Below are 17,562 nucleotides of genomic sequence, written 5' to 3'. Positions count from 1 at the left end.
GGAGGACCAAAGAAAAGGACTGCCCTGCTGTACTGGAACTGTGAAACCGGCAAAGAGGCTGCACCTTTGTGGACTGCACCTGTTCACTAGCAAAGGAAAGGTGTTGTGCCCACCCTGTCCTGCTGAAGATTCAGTCTTCTCCAGAGCCCAGCTAAAGCCAAGAGACTCCCAGGTCCAGGTGACTGGCCTCCTGTTTGCAGTAGAGGGACACAACAGCTGAAGAAGCCTTCTGGGGCAAGATGGTAGCCCACAGTCTTCAGCCGGCTGCTAACTGCTGCTGTGCAGCACCAGGACCGATGCTCCAGAGTTCACTGAACCTGGTAGTGCTGTCATAGTGCAGCTGGAACCTCTAGAAGACTAGTTATCAGCCTATGAAGATTGACTCATGACCGCGATACTGGGCGACTGATAGTCCAGTGGTGACAGAACTGCCGGCACCAAAAGGATTTTGAGGGACATCGACCCTGTGACCCACACAGCCTCACCCCCTTCGTGGACTGAGTAGTCGCAGCAAGACACCTGTCAACCGCATCGCATCCACAGCATCCTTTGAGCATCTTTGCAACCTTCATCCCCTACTTCACGGAAAATCCCTGCAAAGGATTAAAGTGCCTTAGACCGAAGACTGCTTCACCTGCTGAGGGAACTATTCCTGAGGAGTTTGCTTGTTCCCCTGACTGGCTCCCTACTGATTCTAAGTGACCACATGACGACAAGGCCAAACATTTTAGTGAAAAAGTAACTGGAGGACAAATGGACCAAAACTTTTTTGTGAAAAAGTTTCTAAGTGTCAATTCTTGTTCACGATTGAGTGACATGCTTTGGTTTATTATACCTTGTAAATTCTAAATCTCTGAAACCCTACGGTGAGTCTGTTTCATTGTGGTGTCTAACAATGCAATCTATTTTATAAATTAGTGTAGGATTTCTTAGTCATGTAGATTTCGATTGTTTTGGTGCTGTTTGCATGGTTTACACTCGTTCCCTTGTATAAGCCTTGCTGCTCAGAGCCGCAGCTACCCAGGGTTGAGCTAAAGGGGTTGGTAAGTGTGTTACATAGTGAGGTTACACAACTGCACCATATAATGCACCCCATTTCATCAAACTTAGAGGTAATTGATTTAGTTTCAACAGCGGGCCGTAGACAAATGGCGATGGGTAGTATTCTGGAGTTTCAGAGGAATTAGTTACCAACTCGATGCAGAACATGGAGCAATTCTCTGCCTCTGTAAAGGTTCTTTGTCGAACAGTAGCATTTTAATGTGGCCAAAGCACTCCTGTTTTTAATAACTTTAGTCTGTTGATTACAAGCAATGATGAATGCACTTGTCCTGGATTGCTATAATATGTGGTGACAAAAAAATCGCAAGTCACTGAATGGCGGAGTTTGAGTTGACCAATCAGATTTTATGTGTTCGAGGCATATGGGCTGCAGATGGTACATTTATGAATAGATCGCCATCTGGTGTTGGGCTCGGATGATTGCACTTGTTTTTCTTCTGGAGAAGTCTTTGTCGTCATCGATGACTCCTCCTCTAGGTGCTAGTGCGCATGGGCATCGGCTCCATCCTTAGATTGTTTTTTTCCGCCATCGGGTTCGGATGAGGATCGAAGCGCTCCGGATCGACTTTGATAAAGAAAGTGATATTCGGCGCGTAACCATTTCCAATTCGACGGTATTGTTATCGAACGTGACTACACTTCCATCTCGACGCGTTTCGAAGAACAAAGACTACGGGAAGACCAGCTCGACGTAGTCCAGCCCGGAGTCCATGGAAAGGACTCCATTCAAAAAATGTCCAGCGTGTGGTGCTAAGTTCCCACACAAGGACCTACACGAGGTGTGCAACCTCTGCTTGTCCCCTGAACACGAATCCAGGGACTGTGAGGCCTGTGCAGCATTTTCCTCAAAATCGACGATTAGAAACCGTCGAGCCCGAAGACACGAGGTATCGAGAATGCAGTCACAAGCAATCCCGGAGCTGTTCGAGGACCAGCACCCAGAAGAGGAGGAAGAAGAGGCCGACGAGGCGGGGTCTGAAGCGGTCGAGTCCGACGTCGAGGAAATCGACGTCCAACAAACCGTGAGTGACGACGTCCCTTTACCAAAGAACAGACCCCGCACGGTGTCGACCCCGCCCTCGAGCCCGGTCAGACAACCGAAAAAAGTTTCCGACGCCCCGCCTTCGGGCCCGGCAACGAAACCGAAACAATCGGTCTCCCATCATGGTGGTTCTGATAAACGACCCACCCCGACATCGACACCGAAGCTCCATATCAAGGAAAGCTCGAAGTCGAAACAGTCCATGTCGACACAGAAACACGCTTTGACGTCGAAAGCAACATCGACACCGAAGACACCCTCGACACCGAAGACATCGGATCCGAATAAAATCTCGGTGCCGAAAATACAAATGGACAGTCAGAAGAAAAAACACCTTTCGGACCCGAAAACTCCGGTACCGACACAGGAATATAAAACCGATCCTAAACAAAAAACTGTTTATTGATCCACAAACTGGCAAGGTAGTCACAGAACTACCCAAAAAGAGGAAAAATGAACAATCGGACGACAAAACTCCTCCGAAGAAGAGAACAATGGGGACAAATACAACTCCTCCACCTTCCCCACATCCTAGAGACACACCCTCTTCTCCTATTCCTCACAATAGGCCAGCTATTCCTCCCACACGACCATCTACACCTACAACAGATGTAGAAAGTGACACAGGGGAGGGAGAGCATCCTGGGGATGATGAAGACACGATCCCAGAGGACGCAGACCCATGGGAACAGTACAATGTAGGGTCAGATAACGACCCTGAATTGTATCCGTCAAAATCTTCACCTCCTGATGATAATACTGGGTTTGCACAACTCCTTGATAGAGCAGCAAAATACCACAAGGTAGAACTACATGCAGAACCTCAAATAGAGGATTTCCTATTAGAAACACTACCGGCTGCACAAAAAACATCAGGAACACTACCAATGCTTAAGGGCCTTCTCAATCACACATCAGAGATATTCAAAGACCCGGTGAGGGCTAGGGTACTGAACCCAAAATTGATAAGAAATATAGGGCAGCTCCAAAAGACCCAATATTCATCAAGGGACAAATTCCTCTAGACTCACTAGTGGTCACAAATGCTCGTAAGAGAGCAAACTCTTTATCTACAGGAGAAGCTCCACCTCCTGACAAAGAGTCTAAGCTAATAGATGCTTCTGGCAAGAGTTGCATCTCAAGCGGCAAACAGCTGGCGCATAGCTAATACACAGGCACTACTTGCAAGGTATGACAGAGCGCATTATGATGAGTTAGAGAAACTCATCACACATCTCCCTAAAGAACATCAAAAGAGGGCAGATCAACTCATACAGAAAGGGAAGTTAATTACTAACACTTCAATCAAGTGCGCCCTAGACGCGGCAGACACTGCAGCAAGATCCATAAACCCAAGCATCATGTTAAGGAGACATGCATGGCTCAGGGTTTCAGGGTTCAAACAAGAGGTGCAAACTTCATTACTGAACCAACCTTTTGATGAGAAAACACTTTTCGACACGGGGACAGATGAGGCCTTAGAAAAGATGAAAAAGGATACGGAAACGGCTAAATCAATGGGAGCATTGCAACAGCCGACCCAAAGAGGTTCCTTTCGTAGGTCCGCCTATAGAGGAGGATCCAAAAATACAGGTACAAGCCAGCAACAAACCTCTTTTACACCGACATCACCCAGAGGTAATTCTAGAGGTAGTTACAGAGGTAACAACAGCAAGGGGAGAGGACGCGGAAACAACAACCGCAACTCTCCAACCCCAAAGCAGTGATTTCATACAGCTCCCCCCACACCATATAACACCGGTCGGGGGACGCCTATCACAGTTCCTACCTGTCTGGGAAAACATCACATCAGACAGGTGGGTGAGACAAATTATCCAACATGGTTATTGTCTGGAACTCACATCTACCCCACCAAACATCCCCCCCAAACAGCGTCCAATGAAACAAGATCACTTAACACTGTTAAAACAAGAAGTACTATCTCTGCTACAAAAGCATGCCATAGAGAAGGTTCCAAAGCAACAACAAGGAACAGGAGTGTACTCCCTATACTTCCTAATTCCAAAAAAGGATGGGTCTCTAAGGCCAATACTAGACCTAAGACCTCTCAACGCATACATAAATTCGGAACATTTCCACATGGTCACGCTCCAACAAGTACTTCCTTTACTGAAGAAAGGGGACTTTCTTTCTACACTGGATCTAAAAGACGCTTACTTTCATATCCCGATTCACAAAGCCCACAGGAAATATCTAAGGTTTGTGGTAGAAGGACAACATTATCAGTTCAAAGTCCTTCCGTTTGGTGTCACGACGGCGCCAAGGGTGTTCACAAAATGCCTAGCGGTGGTTGCAGCCCACCTAAGGAGACAACAAATGCATGTCTTCCCATACTTGGACGACTGGCTAATAAAGGCCAAGTCACAAAGAGAATGTCTTCAGAACACACAGAAGACAATTCACATGCTGCACCAACTAGGGTTCACTGTGAACTACACAGTCACACCTGCAACCAAGCAAGGTTCAACAATATTTAGGGGCTACTATAGACACAGAAAAAGCCAAAGTATACCCCAATCCAGTCAGGATCCAAACAATGCTTACAATCATTCAAAAATTTCAGCCACAACACTCATTAACAGCAAGAGTGTTCATGCAGCTATTAGGGATGATGTCATCCTGCATACTGCTAATACCATATGCCAAACTACAAATGCGTCCGCTACAAGAATGTTTAGCGACACAGTGGAATCGGGCTCAAGGACAGATTACAGATCTGGTGTTGGTAGACGACCGCACACACCGCTCTCTGAAGTGGTGGAACACAACAAACATTGCCAAGGGGCGGTCGTTCCTAGAACCAATTGCACAGGTGACAATAACAGCGGACGCATCGCTTACGGGATGGGGAGCGCATATGGAGAAATATACAGTACAAGGAAGATGGAGTGTGCAGGAAAGAAGGATGCACATCAATCATCTAGAACTACTAGCAGTGTTTCTAGCATTGAAAGCCTTTCAAATGCATGTTACCAACAAAGCAGTCCTGGTCAGAACAGACAACATGACAGCAATGTATTATATTCAAAAACAGGGGGGGGACGCACTCTCTCCAACTATCCAGACTAGCGCAGGAAATTTGGAGATGGGCCATTCCTCAAAACATCTATCTGTTAGCAGAACACCTACCAGGAGTTCAAAACCAGATGGCAGACATCTTAAGCAGACAGTCCGAACAAATACACGAATGGGAACTGCACCAACAAATACTGCAACCATTCTTCCAAAGATGGGGACAACCAGAGATAGACCTCTTTGCCACTCATCAGAACGCAAAATGCCAAAGCTTCGCGTCCAGGTACCCACACCACCTGTCGCAGGGCAATGCGTTATGGATAAATTGGTCCAACAAATTTGCATACGCTTTTCCCCCTCTCCCACTAATCCCATTAGTGGTCAGAAAGCTGCAACAACACTCAATGACCATGATACTAGTAGCACCCACGTGGGCACGACAACCGTGGTTCACCACGCTCTTGCAACTCTCACAAGTGCCACACCAAAAGCTAAGAATTCTACCCATGCACCTTACACAGAACCATGAAGAAATAATGCACCCAGATCCCACACAACTGAACCTAGCGATCTGGCTCCTGAAATCATAGAATTTGGGTACTTAGATCTACCCCCAAATTGCATGGAGATAATTAAGCAAGCGAGACGTCCCACCACCAGAGCATGCTACGCAGCTAAGTGGAAGAGGTTTGCTATATACTGTACCACTAATAATATCAACCCTCTGGACGTATCAACAAAGGAGATTATTTGCTACACTTACAGCAATGTAATCTCGCGTACACATCTATCAGAGTACATCTAGCAGCTATAGCAGCGTACCTACAAAACAGGCAGCACATATCCCTGTTTAGAGTGCCAGCGATAAAAGCCTTCATGGAAGGCCTTAAGAGAGCCATTCCACCAAGATTACCACCTTCCCCAGTCTGGAACCTCAACGTAGTACTCACCAGACTAATGGGACCACCTTTCGAACCTATGCATAGGTGTGAAATACAATTCCTTACATGGAAGGTGGCCTTTCTTATAGCCATTACCTCACTCAGGAGAGTAAGTGAATTACAGGCATTGACAATACAAGAACCATTCCTACAATTACATCAGAATAAAGTGGTTCTTAGAACAAACCCAAAGTTCTTGCCTAAAGTAATTTCAGCATTTCACATCAATCAACCGGTGGAACTACCAGTCTTTTTCCCAAAACCACAGACTGTAGCAGAAAGGGCCCTACATACACTAGATGTCAAAAGGGCCATTTTGTACTACATAGAAAGGACACAAAATTTCAGGAAAACTAAACAACTATTTGTAGCATTTTCCCCAACACATAAGGGCAATCCTATCTCTAAAGCAGGCATCGCTAGATGGATTGTAAGATGTATACAAATATGTTACATAAAAGCAAAGAGAACATTAACTGTTTCTCCTAGAGCTCATTCTACACGTAAGCTAGGAGCATCTATGGCATTCTTAGGAAACATTCCTCTAGATGACATATGCAGAGCAGCAACTTGGTCTACACCACATACCTTTACAAAGCACTACTGTGTTGATGTGCAGGCTACACAACAAGCCAGAGTGGGCCAATCTGTATTAAAAACTCTATTTCAAACAGTTGCGACAGACACGGGTGACCACCGCTAGGGAGGTAACTGCTGTATAATCTATTCATAAATGTACCATCTGCAGCCCATATGCCTCGAACGGAATATGCTACTTACCAGTATGCATCTGTTCTTGGCATAGAGGGCTGCAGAGTGGTACATGCCCTCCCTGCCTCCCCGGAAACCAGTGTCTGTCCCAACATTGTCTTATTTAGATACATTTACATGGGCATATCTTTATGTATTATACTACACTACTCCATCTAACCCTACTATGGCAAAACAATCTAAGGATGGAGCCGATGCCCATGCGCACTAGCACCTAGAGGAGGAGTCATCGATGACGACAAAGACTTCTCCAGAAGAAAAACAAGTTCAATCATCCGAGCCCAACACCAGATGGCGATCTATTCATAAATGTACCACTCTGCAGCCCTCTATGCCAAGAACAGATGCATACTGGTAAGTAGCATATTCCATATTATCACACAGGCATAGAATTAACTCGGTTGTGTCCTACAGTAAAACTTTTTATATGGTGTATATTTGTCTTGAGTCCCTATAGATTGACGTACCCGCAAATGGCAAGCATCCCTAATCAGGTCAAAGGGCTAGATGAAATGTGATTGTGTTTCAATAGACCCAATGTGCGCTGCTGTGCAACATGCTTAAAATAAAATTAGAAAGCCAATAGGTCTCACGTAGGCGAAATCTGTTGGCTTTGCCAGTGCATGTTAACAGTTGGAGTTGACTCACGGCTAACTGTGAGCCAGGGACTAGATTAGCTGGAGCAGCCCATGCAAGAGCGTTTTTGAGGGGTTGCAGGGGCCATACATCCCACTCTGAGTGACAGACGCCCTCCCCAGGTGACCTTGCCTGGGGTGAAGCGCAATATTTGCATATGGGACTTGCATCGCCCACTTCCCTGTCTGGGTGTTTGGGTCAGACAGGGTAGCTTTCTGTCTCAAAGTACTTCTCACCTCAGATAGGTAAGTGTACTGGACGGCTTTCCTAGTCCTGTTTTGGCCCTTTGCAGGGTTTGGCTGTGCAGTGTCTAGTGGGTTTCACCCTGATGTCCGGGCCAAAGTGGTGACATTGGTGGGCGCCCTGAAGATAACGGTTCTTATTAGAGGGCTGGTGGGTGCTAGGGCTGAATGCTGTGGCAGGGGAGGGCAGTGATGGTCCCAGTTTGGTAAAATAAGCAGACCATGGCTTTGCCTCCTGACCTTGACAGAGGGTATGTTGACTTGCTCCCAGAAGCTGCTGAGCATTGCAATATGGGGCATGGGGGTTAAACCAACGCACTAATATCGTGCTCGCAGGCAGTCATCTGAGATGGGGCACGAGGCCGTGCTCAGCGGCCCCATAGTACACTTGGAACATTCTACACTCAAGGTCGCGGTCTCTGGGATTGACCCTACAGGTGCAAAGTGTGGCTTGCTACAGAAGGACCCTATAATCCACAGACGTGCGCTGTAGATACAGCCTTGTAAGGAGTATGGTGGGTGGTGCACAGGTGGAATCACAGGCACGTGTGGCGCATCGCTTTAATGCCCTTCCTTGTTTGGTGTTTCAGCGCTTTATGGGACATCGAGACTGGGCAGCAGACCACCACTTTCACCGGGCACAGTGGGGATGTGATGAGCCTCTCCCTCGCACCAGATTTCCGGACCTTCGTCTCTGGGGCCTGCGATGCTTCCATCAAGCTCTGGGACATTCGGGACAGCATGTGCCGGCAGACTTTCACGGGCCACGAGTCCGACATCAACGCTGTCTGTGTAAGTATGGGTGAGATGGAACACGTGTGGCCTGTGTCTGGTGCAAGGGGCATCATCCTAGCGTGGGGCAAGTGCGGCCAGTGTGAGGTTCATGGGCCTACATCTGAGCGTGGGGGAGAAGGGACAAGTGGGGCTAGTGTTGGGTGCACGGACAGTATCTGAGCATGGGGCTGACGTGACAATCGTGGTCAGTGTCTGGTGCACGGGCCATCATCCGAGCATAGGGCAGATGAGACCATTGTGACAAGTGTCAGGGCCACGGGGCATCATTCGAGCGTTGGGCAGGCAGGACAAGAGAGGCCTGTGTCGGGTGCATGGGGCATCATCAGTGCGTGGGGCAGACAGATTCCCTAATGCTGTCACTTGCCTGCGTCTGGGCACGCTGGAGGCGAGCTGGGGTGTGCCGCCTCCCGTCTGAATCCAGGTTCACTGGAGGCGAGCTGGGCCCCATAGTGCTGCTTCCTGCCTGCATCGAGGTGCACTGGAGGTGAGCTGGGGGTCCCTTAGTGCTGTCTCTTGCCTGCGTCTGGGCACGCGGTCTCGTGTGCCCCCTCCCGTCTGAAACAAAGTGCACTGGAGGCGAGCTGAGGTGCCCTGGTGCTGCCAGCATTGTGGTGCACTGGAGGCAAGCTGGGGTGCTCTAATGCTGCCTCCTACATCGGGGTGCACTGGAGGCGAGCTGGGGTGCCCTGGTGCTGACAGCATCGAGGTACACTGGAGGTGAGCCGGGGTGCCCTGGTGCTGCCAGCATCTGGGTGCACTGGAAGCAAGCTGGGGTGCCCTGGAGCAGCCTCCTATCTGCCTCGGGGTGCACTGGAGGCGAGCTGGGGTGCCCCGTGATGCCAGCATTGGGGTGCACTGGAGGCGAGCTGGGGTGCCCTGGTGCTGGTAGCACCGGGGTGCATTGGAGGCGAGCTGGGGTGCCCCGGTGCTGCCAGCATTGAAGTGCACTGGAGGCGAGCTGGGGTGCCCTGGTGCTGGTAGCACCGGGGTGCACTGGAGGCGAGCTAGGGTGCCCTGGTGCAGCCTCCTGTCTGCCTCAGGGTGCACTGGAGGCGAGCTGGGGTGCCCTGGAGCAGCCTCCTGTCTGCCTCAGGGTGCACTGGAGGCGAGCTAGGGTGCCCTGGTGCAGCCTCCTGTCTGCCTCAGGGTGCACTGGAGGCGAGCTGGGGTGCCCTGGAGCAGCCTCCTGTCTGCCTCAGGGTGCACTGGAGGCGAGCTGGGGTGCCCCGGTGCTGCCAGCATTGAAGTGCACTGGAGGCGAGCTGGGGTGCCCTGGTGCTGGTAGCACCGGGGTGCACTGGAGGCGAGCTGGGGTGCCCTGGTGCTGGTAGCACCGGGGTGCACTGGAGGCGAGCTGGGGTGCCCTGGTGCAGCCTCCTGTCTGCCTCGGGGTGCACTGGAGGCGAGCTAGGGTGCCCTGGTGCAGCCTCCTGTCTGCCTCAGGGTGCACTGGAGGCGAGCTGGGGTGCCCTGGAGCAGCCTCCTGTCTGCCTCAGGGTGCACTGGAGGCGAGCTAGGGTGCCCTGGTGCAGCCTCCTGTCTGCCTCAGGGTGCACTGAAGGCGAGCTAGGGTGCCCTGGTGCAGCCTCCTGTCTGCCTCAGGGTGCACTGGAGGCGAGCTAGGGTGCCCTGGTGCAGCCTCCTGTCTGCCTCAGGGTGCACTGGAGGCGAGCTGGGGTGCCCTGGTGCAGCCTCCTGTCTGCCTCAGGGTGCACTGGAGGCGAGCTGGGGTGCCCTGGTGCAGCCTCCTGTCTGCCTCAGGGTGCACTGGAGGCGAGCTGGGGTGCCCTGGAGCAGCCTCCTGTCTGCCTCAGGGTGCACTGGAGGCGAGCTAGGGTGCCCTGGTGCTGGTAGCACCGCGGTGCACTGGAGGCGAGCTGGGGTGCCCTGGTGCAGCCTCATGTCTGCCTCGGTATGCACTGGAGGCGAGCTGGGGTGCCCCGGTGATGCCAGCATTAGGATGCACTGGAGGCGAGCTGGGGTGCCCTGGTGCTGGTAGCACCGCGGTGCACTGGAGGTGGGCTGGGGTGCCCTGGTGCAGCCTCATGTCTGCCTCGGGATGCACTGGAGGCGAGCTGGGGTGCCCCGGTGATGCCAGCATTGGGATGCACTGGAGGCGAGCTGGGGTGCCCTGGTGCTGGTAGCACCGCGGTGCACTGGAGGCGGGCTGGGGTGCCCTGGTGCAGCCTCCTGTCTGCCTCAGGGTGCACTGGAGGCGAGCTGGGGTGCCCTGGTGCAGCCTCCTGTCTGCCTCAGGGTGCACTGGAGGCGAGCTGGGGTGCCCTGGAGCAGCCTCCTGTCTGCCTCAGGGTGCACTGGAGGCGAGCTAGGGTGCCCTGGTGCTGGTAGCACCGCGGTGCACTGGAGGCGAGCTGGGGTGCCCCGGTGATGCCAGCATTGGGATGCACTGGAGGCGAGCTGGGGTGCCCTGGTGCTGGTAGCACCGCGGTGCACTGGAGGCGAGCTGGGGTGCCCTGGAGCAGCCTCATGTCTGCCTCGGGATGCACTGGAGGCGAGCTGGGGTGCCCCGGTGATGCCAGCATTGGGATGCACTGGAGGCGAGCTGGGGTGCCCTGGTGCTGGTAGCACCGCGGTGCACTGGAGGCGAGCTGGGGTGCCCTGGTGCAGCCTCATGTCTGCCTCGGGATGCACTGGAGGCGAGCTGGGGTGCCCCGGTGCTGCCAGCATTGGGGTGTACTCGAGGCGAGCTGGGGAGCCCTGGCGCTGCAAGCATTGGGGTGCACTGGAGGCGAGCTGGGGGTGCCCTGGTGCTGGTAGCATCGGGGTGCACTGGAGGTGAGCTAGGGTACCCTGGTGTTGCCAGCATCGAGGTGCAGTGGAGATGAGCTAGGGTGCCCTGGTGCAGTGATAGACTCCTCGCATCAGCACCGGCTTGTCCTCCTGGTTTCTGACCTTGAAGCCGCCCCCACCCCGTGTGTTTTGTTTGTGGCCTCCCCACCACCAGCTCTTAATAGCACTCTGCTAGCCCCCCCGGGGGTCCGGCAGTCCCACTTTGCCTAATGTGCGTGTCCGCCTGCAGGGCGCTCGCACGGGCACTTCAGAGCTCGGCTGCGGGCCAGCGGGCGGGGGTCGCTGGCCACCGATGCCAGCGCTTTGTTTGACATCACCTGGGGGGCTTCCTGCTCCGAATGAGTATGAGGCAAGGGGCAGGGCAGGAGGGGGCACTCGCTTCTTCTGTTGCTTTCAATGCTTTTATGTGTTGCCTTTAGAGGGGGTGGGGGGGGGAGAGGGGGGGGCAGCGGTGAATGTTTTTAAAAGGCCGAACAAGGCAGTTGGGGAGGGAGCAGCTAGTGAAGTCATTGGGGCTAGAAACCCTGTCTTCCACTCTCAACTCTTGATCTAACTCCAGATCCCTCCTTAATTCCAGACCCTGGAGCGACCCTTTGGTTAAGTGTGGCTCCAAAGTGTGGCTCCCATGTGCCACCTTAGGCCCAGTGGCCCACACATCCCTACAGCCCCCTCGCTGGTCGAGGGTGGCCTCCTGAATATGTACAATGGGCTCTGCTGTTAGGAGGGTCCTGGTGGGTTTGGCTGGAGGGGTGTCCGTGTAGTCTCTGGAGTAGTCAGACTTGCTTCTGCACTTTGGCCATGTTTGATGTGCCTGCCACAGGCTTGTGGTGGGAAACCTTGTTTTCCAGGTGAGCATTCATGTAGTAAAGAGAAGTTGTTCCTCTTGTTTGAGTTAGATTCTAATTCTGCAGCTGTGTTTGGTAAAAAGGTTTGTTTGCAGCATGAAATCTCCTCGGGTTCACATGCTGTGGGTAATTCTGCCACCTAGCGCAAACGCGTGACACCGGCCAGGGGTAGGAACAGGCTTTGTACTCCGGTCCTTGCTGGTCGGGTCCTACCACAGGCGGTGGGTGGCAGTATGTATGCCTAGAGGACGTGCGCCTAGAACGGCTCAGAGCTGCAGACCCGCTAGTACAGGCCTTAATCTGGTGTCGGTCCTGACCCACACTGCGTGCCCTCTGCCGCCTTGGCGCCCAGTGCCCTTTTAATTGGCTCTTGGCTCTTTTTTCCAGTTCTTCCCCAACGGGAACGCCTTCACCACTGGCTCCGATGACGCCACCTGCCGGTTGTTCGACCTGCGCGCAGACCAGGAGCTGATGATGTACTCTCACGACAACATCATCTGCGGCATCACCTCGGTGGCGTTCTCCAAGAGCGGGCGGCTGCTGCTGGCCGGATATGACGACTTCAATTGCAACATCTGGGACTCCATGAAGGGCGACCGTGCAGGTAAAGAGCGCTGCGGCCTGGATAGTGCTGTGCTGTGTGACCTGCGACTGGTACCGGAGTGCCGCGAGCCTGGAGCTCACGAGTAGCGCTGTACTATGATGCGCTGTGCGCTTGGGGCTCGCGGGTAGCGCTGTACTATGTGATGTGCGCCTGGAGCTCATGGGTAGCGCTGTACTATGATACGCTGTGCGCTTGGGGCTCGCGGGTAGCGCTGTACTATGTGATGTGCGCCTGGAGCTCATGGGTAGCGCTGTACTATGGTGCGCTGTGCGCTTGGGGCTCGCAGGTAGCGCTGTACTATGTGATGTGCGCCTGGTGCTCACGGGTAGCGCTGTACTATGTGACGTGCTGTGCTGCGCGCTTGGCGCTCACAGGTCGCGCTGTACTGTGACGTGCTTTACCAAAGCAAGAGGTCACAGCACACTCAATCTCATTTTTCTCTGATCGCAGGGCTTTTCTGAGCTGGTTTTCTCGAAAGCTTAACCAGTCTTTTTGGGCAATTGTGAGCTTGCACTTTGGGATTTCTCACTGTTTAGCACTTTTATTATTCGTTATTTTTATTGGGTACATTCCACATTGCTGGTAAGACCACAGTGACTTCGTCCAACTCCTTTATTTCCCTTTACGTGGTTTGACTTCAAACGTGAACCTCGTTTAGGTCTGTCCTAGACCCAGCTTTGTGGTTTTTTGGCATACTGATGTAGTAGAACAATTACTGAAAAATTGAATGTGTATTTAAAATGAATTCCTAAATATGAGCTTTTATGAAAATAAACTTTGAGTAAAAAGTATAATCATCCTAGTGTGGAGCTTAAAATTTTGACTTCTTGCCTTCGTCAATTGCAAATGAATAAAATAGCTAATTGACATGGATAGGCCTCATGGTCACCCTTTGAAATAAATACACAGAAAGGAATCTTTTCTTTGAATACTAATTGTTAACCCAGTCCTTTCTGGTCCCTGGGAAACTCTCTTTTTTTGAGAATAGTAGAACAATTACTTACATGTATTAAGAGTGGCTTTGGGTCCGCCCACTTCATCCACTGTCCTGTTCAACCCTTTCAGTTTGCTGCCGCCCACCACTACCTTTAGCTTGGGGCAGTGTCCGCTCGCTCAGCCATGGAATGGGACGGAGTGATCATGTGCACATCCGTCTAAAAATAAAATACACTTCAGCGTCCAGGCTTGCGGGCTAATTCTTTTTGTCCAATTTGTTTTATTTCCATTCTTTATCCTACATTTTTTAGTCTTCCTTCTGTGTTTCAATTAATTTAAAGCCAACAGTACTTTTTCTTTGTGCCATTAAGAATCTTTCATAGATTCACATGCTTGAATCATCAGTCGCCAAGCAGGGAGTCGTAGTGTAACCACAGAGCAGTGCTATTTTAAAGTGTAAAGTAATCCCTTCAGTGCAATCTTGAAGTCGACAAGGTAGAAAGGATGTTCAAACCAGGTAGGTTTATTCTTCAGTAAGAAAACAGCATTTCACGGGAGCACAGCTGTTCTGGTAGAAGTCCAACTGCTGAATGCCTGTTTCAGCAGTTAGAGCTTCCAGGAAGAACAGACAACACGAGCGTGATACCTTTGAAGATAAACCTACTACAAGGTGCGCACTCTACAGAACACATAAATATAGAATCATAAAACGATTAACATAGAGGTACAACACTTTACAATGTATTAACGAAGAACAGCTCATTACGAAGAGGCAGAATAAACTTTAACATAATCCTAGAAGTAGCCTACCCACATCATTTTTAAATATCCAAACTTCAGCTAATCAGCGTACAGCACAGTCTTCACCCTTCCCCCCACACAGGCCACCATAGCTAAGACTCCTATTCTGTCGTGCGTTAAGGGAATCCTCTGAGCTTTGCTCTGCCAATCAGATAAAATGGCTATGTTCGAGGCATATGAGCTGCAGATCTCACACTGAGCATTAGATCGCCACCTGATGTTGGGCTCTGATGATTGCATGTTGTCGTCTTGGAAGAAGTCTTTGTAGTCACAAGATAGGTGACTCCTCCCTCGGACGATAGTGCGCATGGGCAGCGACTCCTTCCTTAGATTGTTTTTTTCCGCCACTGGATTCGGATGCAACTTTTCCGCTCCAGTTCGAAATCTACTTTTCAAGTAGTTCGCATAAAAACATTACCAAACAACTTTCGATATCCATAACTGTCGACTCGACTACATCAGCTCGATTCCGGTCGTCGACACGGGTCATTGGGCTTATCCACGGCGTGATGCCTACAACTCATGGAAAGGACGGCATTCAAGAGTGTGGAGCAAAATTTCCACACAGCGACCATCACGAGGTCTGTAACCTGTTTTGCAGCGTGAATCTTTCTGGATTCACTATGCTGTGCATTATTCCGCGGTCTTGTGGTTGGGTCCGGATTCGTAGTCTTTTTTTTTTTTTCTTCTTAGCCCAGGTGGGCGTCGGCGTCACACCCCCTTGGATGTATTTCCGGTGACGTCGGCATGCTTCCTGCGGAAGCTCCCACTCTTGGGCGCCATCTTCAGATTCTTTTTTTCCGCGGTCGGGTCTGGATCGTTCCCGTTTGGGCTCCAGACATTTTTGGAGAAAGAAGAAAGAAAATACAGAAAATACGAGGAGAAGTCATCTGAAGACTCCAGGGGACTTCATCGACGAAAAGTCAGCAAGGATAAGGCGTTTTCCATCGAGATCTTCGACGACCGTCGACGAACACGCGACCAGAGAGGCCCTGGACGCTCGATGATGGACAACACGCCGTTCAAGTTCTGCCGTAACTGCCACCACAAGTACGCGCAGAAGGACCAGCACCCGGTATGCAACCTTTGCCTACCGGTGGACCACGAAAGCGGAGACTGCAACGCCTGTTACGCCTTCGCCCCGAAGACCCTTCGTGTGAGAGAGAGGCAGAGGGTAGCACACGCCGCCCTGCAGGGGAAGGCCCCGACTCAGTCACTCTACGAGCTGGGGATGTCCTCCGAGGAAGAAGACAACGCTGCCGCCGAAGACGACAGCTACACGGTCGTAGAGACCGATTACACGAAGACTTCTGACAAGGTAGGAGACTCTTCGGCCCCCAAGAACCCGAGAGACTCTGAGTCTAGAAAAATCGAGGGCAAGACCCCGAAAGCGCCGACGCAAAAAAAGGCGGCGTCCGCGACTACTCCCAGGCCCAGCGGATCCTCCGAGAAGGAGTCCCCGGCGCCGAGAGCTGCTGATCAGCAGAAAACGTCGAAAATCGTCCCCGAAAAGGATCGATCGACGCCGAGGGAGAAAGACCCAAAACTGACGACGACGACCAGAGACCCAAAATCCGGTTCGACGTCGAAAGCTTAGACACCGAAAGGCACGGCTACGAGCCATCCGCCGAAAAGAGCGGCCGACCCATCCGACGCGGAACACGCGGCTGAGATGGAGAAGAAGAGAAGGCGCCTCGAGGCAGAAATGGAGAACATCATGCAGCGGAAGAAAGATTTCGACGCAAAGATGAAAGCCTTCACGATCCCTCACAAGACCAAGCCACCGGTGGTGGAGGCGGTCGAGGAGGAAGAGGAGATCGCCGAAGTCACCGAGGAACAAGACCAGGATGTCGAGGTGATCGACGACTAGGAGGAGTACGAGAATCCCTACGATAGTTACAACTATGGGGAGGAAGAGGATGGCAGGACGGACGCAGAGTCGGCACGCTCTGACCTTCAGGAGGTAGATTATGTCGACACCGACAGCCCGGAGGAGGTGGTCGACACTTACCCCTCGAGGCCCTCGCCGCAGGACGACATCGGGGCCTACAACTCAGTGATACAATCTGCCGCAGCAGCTTTCAAGCTCAAGCTCGACGAAGAGAAGCAGAAAGCAGACTTCCTTCTAGAAACATTGCTCCCAACACAAACGAGGAGTCAATTCCTTCCAATGCTCGAAAGCGTCTTGGCTCAGGGGAAGGAAGCATTCAGGGAGCCCGCAACATGCAAAGCAGTAACTCCCAGAACTGAGAAAGTACAAGTTCGAGGCATGTGGGCTGCTAAATTCATATCTTTTGCATTAGATCGCCGCCTAGTGTTGGGTCCGGATGATCGCACATTGTTGTCCTGGAAGAGTCTTCGAAGTATCCTGAGATAGGTGGCTCCTCCCCTGGACTACAGTGCGCATGGGCATCGGCTCCATCCCCAGATTGTTTTTTTCCGCCATTGGGTTCGGATGCGGTCTCGACGTCTCTGTCGGAACCGAGAAAAACTAGCTTTTTACGGGCCAAAAGGCCTTATATTCCTTACGTCGGTATTGTTTGCGCACGGTCTCGAGTTCTTCCGTCTCTTTGAGTCGGAATCAGCGGAGTCGTTTCACTCTTCGGACACCGAGGCCTTCTCATCGCGACACGACCGCAACTTTTCGGCATGGAGCGGAGTCCGTTTAAAAACTGTCCGCTCTGTGGGTCCAAATACCCACATATCGACGTGCACCCGGTCTGTAACAAATGCCTTTCACCAGACCATAACGAAGACAACTGCATGGCCTGCGCCAGATTCAGGTCAAAGAAGACACTCAAGCTTCGGCGCACGGTGCGCCTCGAGGCCAGACAAGCGGCCCCGGATCCAGAAAACATCTTCGGCGACCAAGAAGAGGAGGACCAGAGCCATCATCTTCAAATCTCCCCGCCCGAGACGGAAGTCGAGGCAGATCCGGTAGACGACGACGGAGTCGTGGGTCAAGGCCTTGAATACGTCGACGAGGTAGGGGACGTCGAAGAGGTTTATGGGGCCGCGGAAGATAGCTCAGGGGATGAGC

At 51.9% G+C, this 17,562-nt stretch overlaps 1 protein-coding gene across 3 annotated transcripts in view; it reads left to right on the top strand.

Annotated features, from left to right (window-relative positions):
• The window catches only part of GNB2 (G protein subunit beta 2), a 255,414-nt gene that overhangs the window by 195,780 nt on the left and 42,072 nt on the right, over nucleotides 1-17,562 (top strand). For all 3 annotated transcript variants that reach the window (XM_078669814.1, XM_078669813.1, XM_078669815.1), the window contains exons 8-9: nucleotides 8,321-8,522; nucleotides 12,569-12,785. In XM_078669814.1, the coding sequence (XP_078525940.1) occupies nucleotides 8,321-8,522; nucleotides 12,569-12,785 (419 nt within the window). The remainder of the gene's footprint in view (nucleotides 1-8,320; nucleotides 8,523-12,568; nucleotides 12,786-17,562) is intronic.

This window comes from Lissotriton helveticus, chromosome 12 (genome assembly GCF_964261635.1).
Source record: "Lissotriton helveticus chromosome 12, aLisHel1.1, whole genome shotgun sequence".
NCBI classification, from domain to species: domain Eukaryota; kingdom Metazoa; phylum Chordata; class Amphibia; order Caudata; family Salamandridae; genus Lissotriton; species Lissotriton helveticus.
Note: the sequence above shows the minus strand (reverse complement) of the source record. Positions and strands in the feature narration are given on the sequence as shown.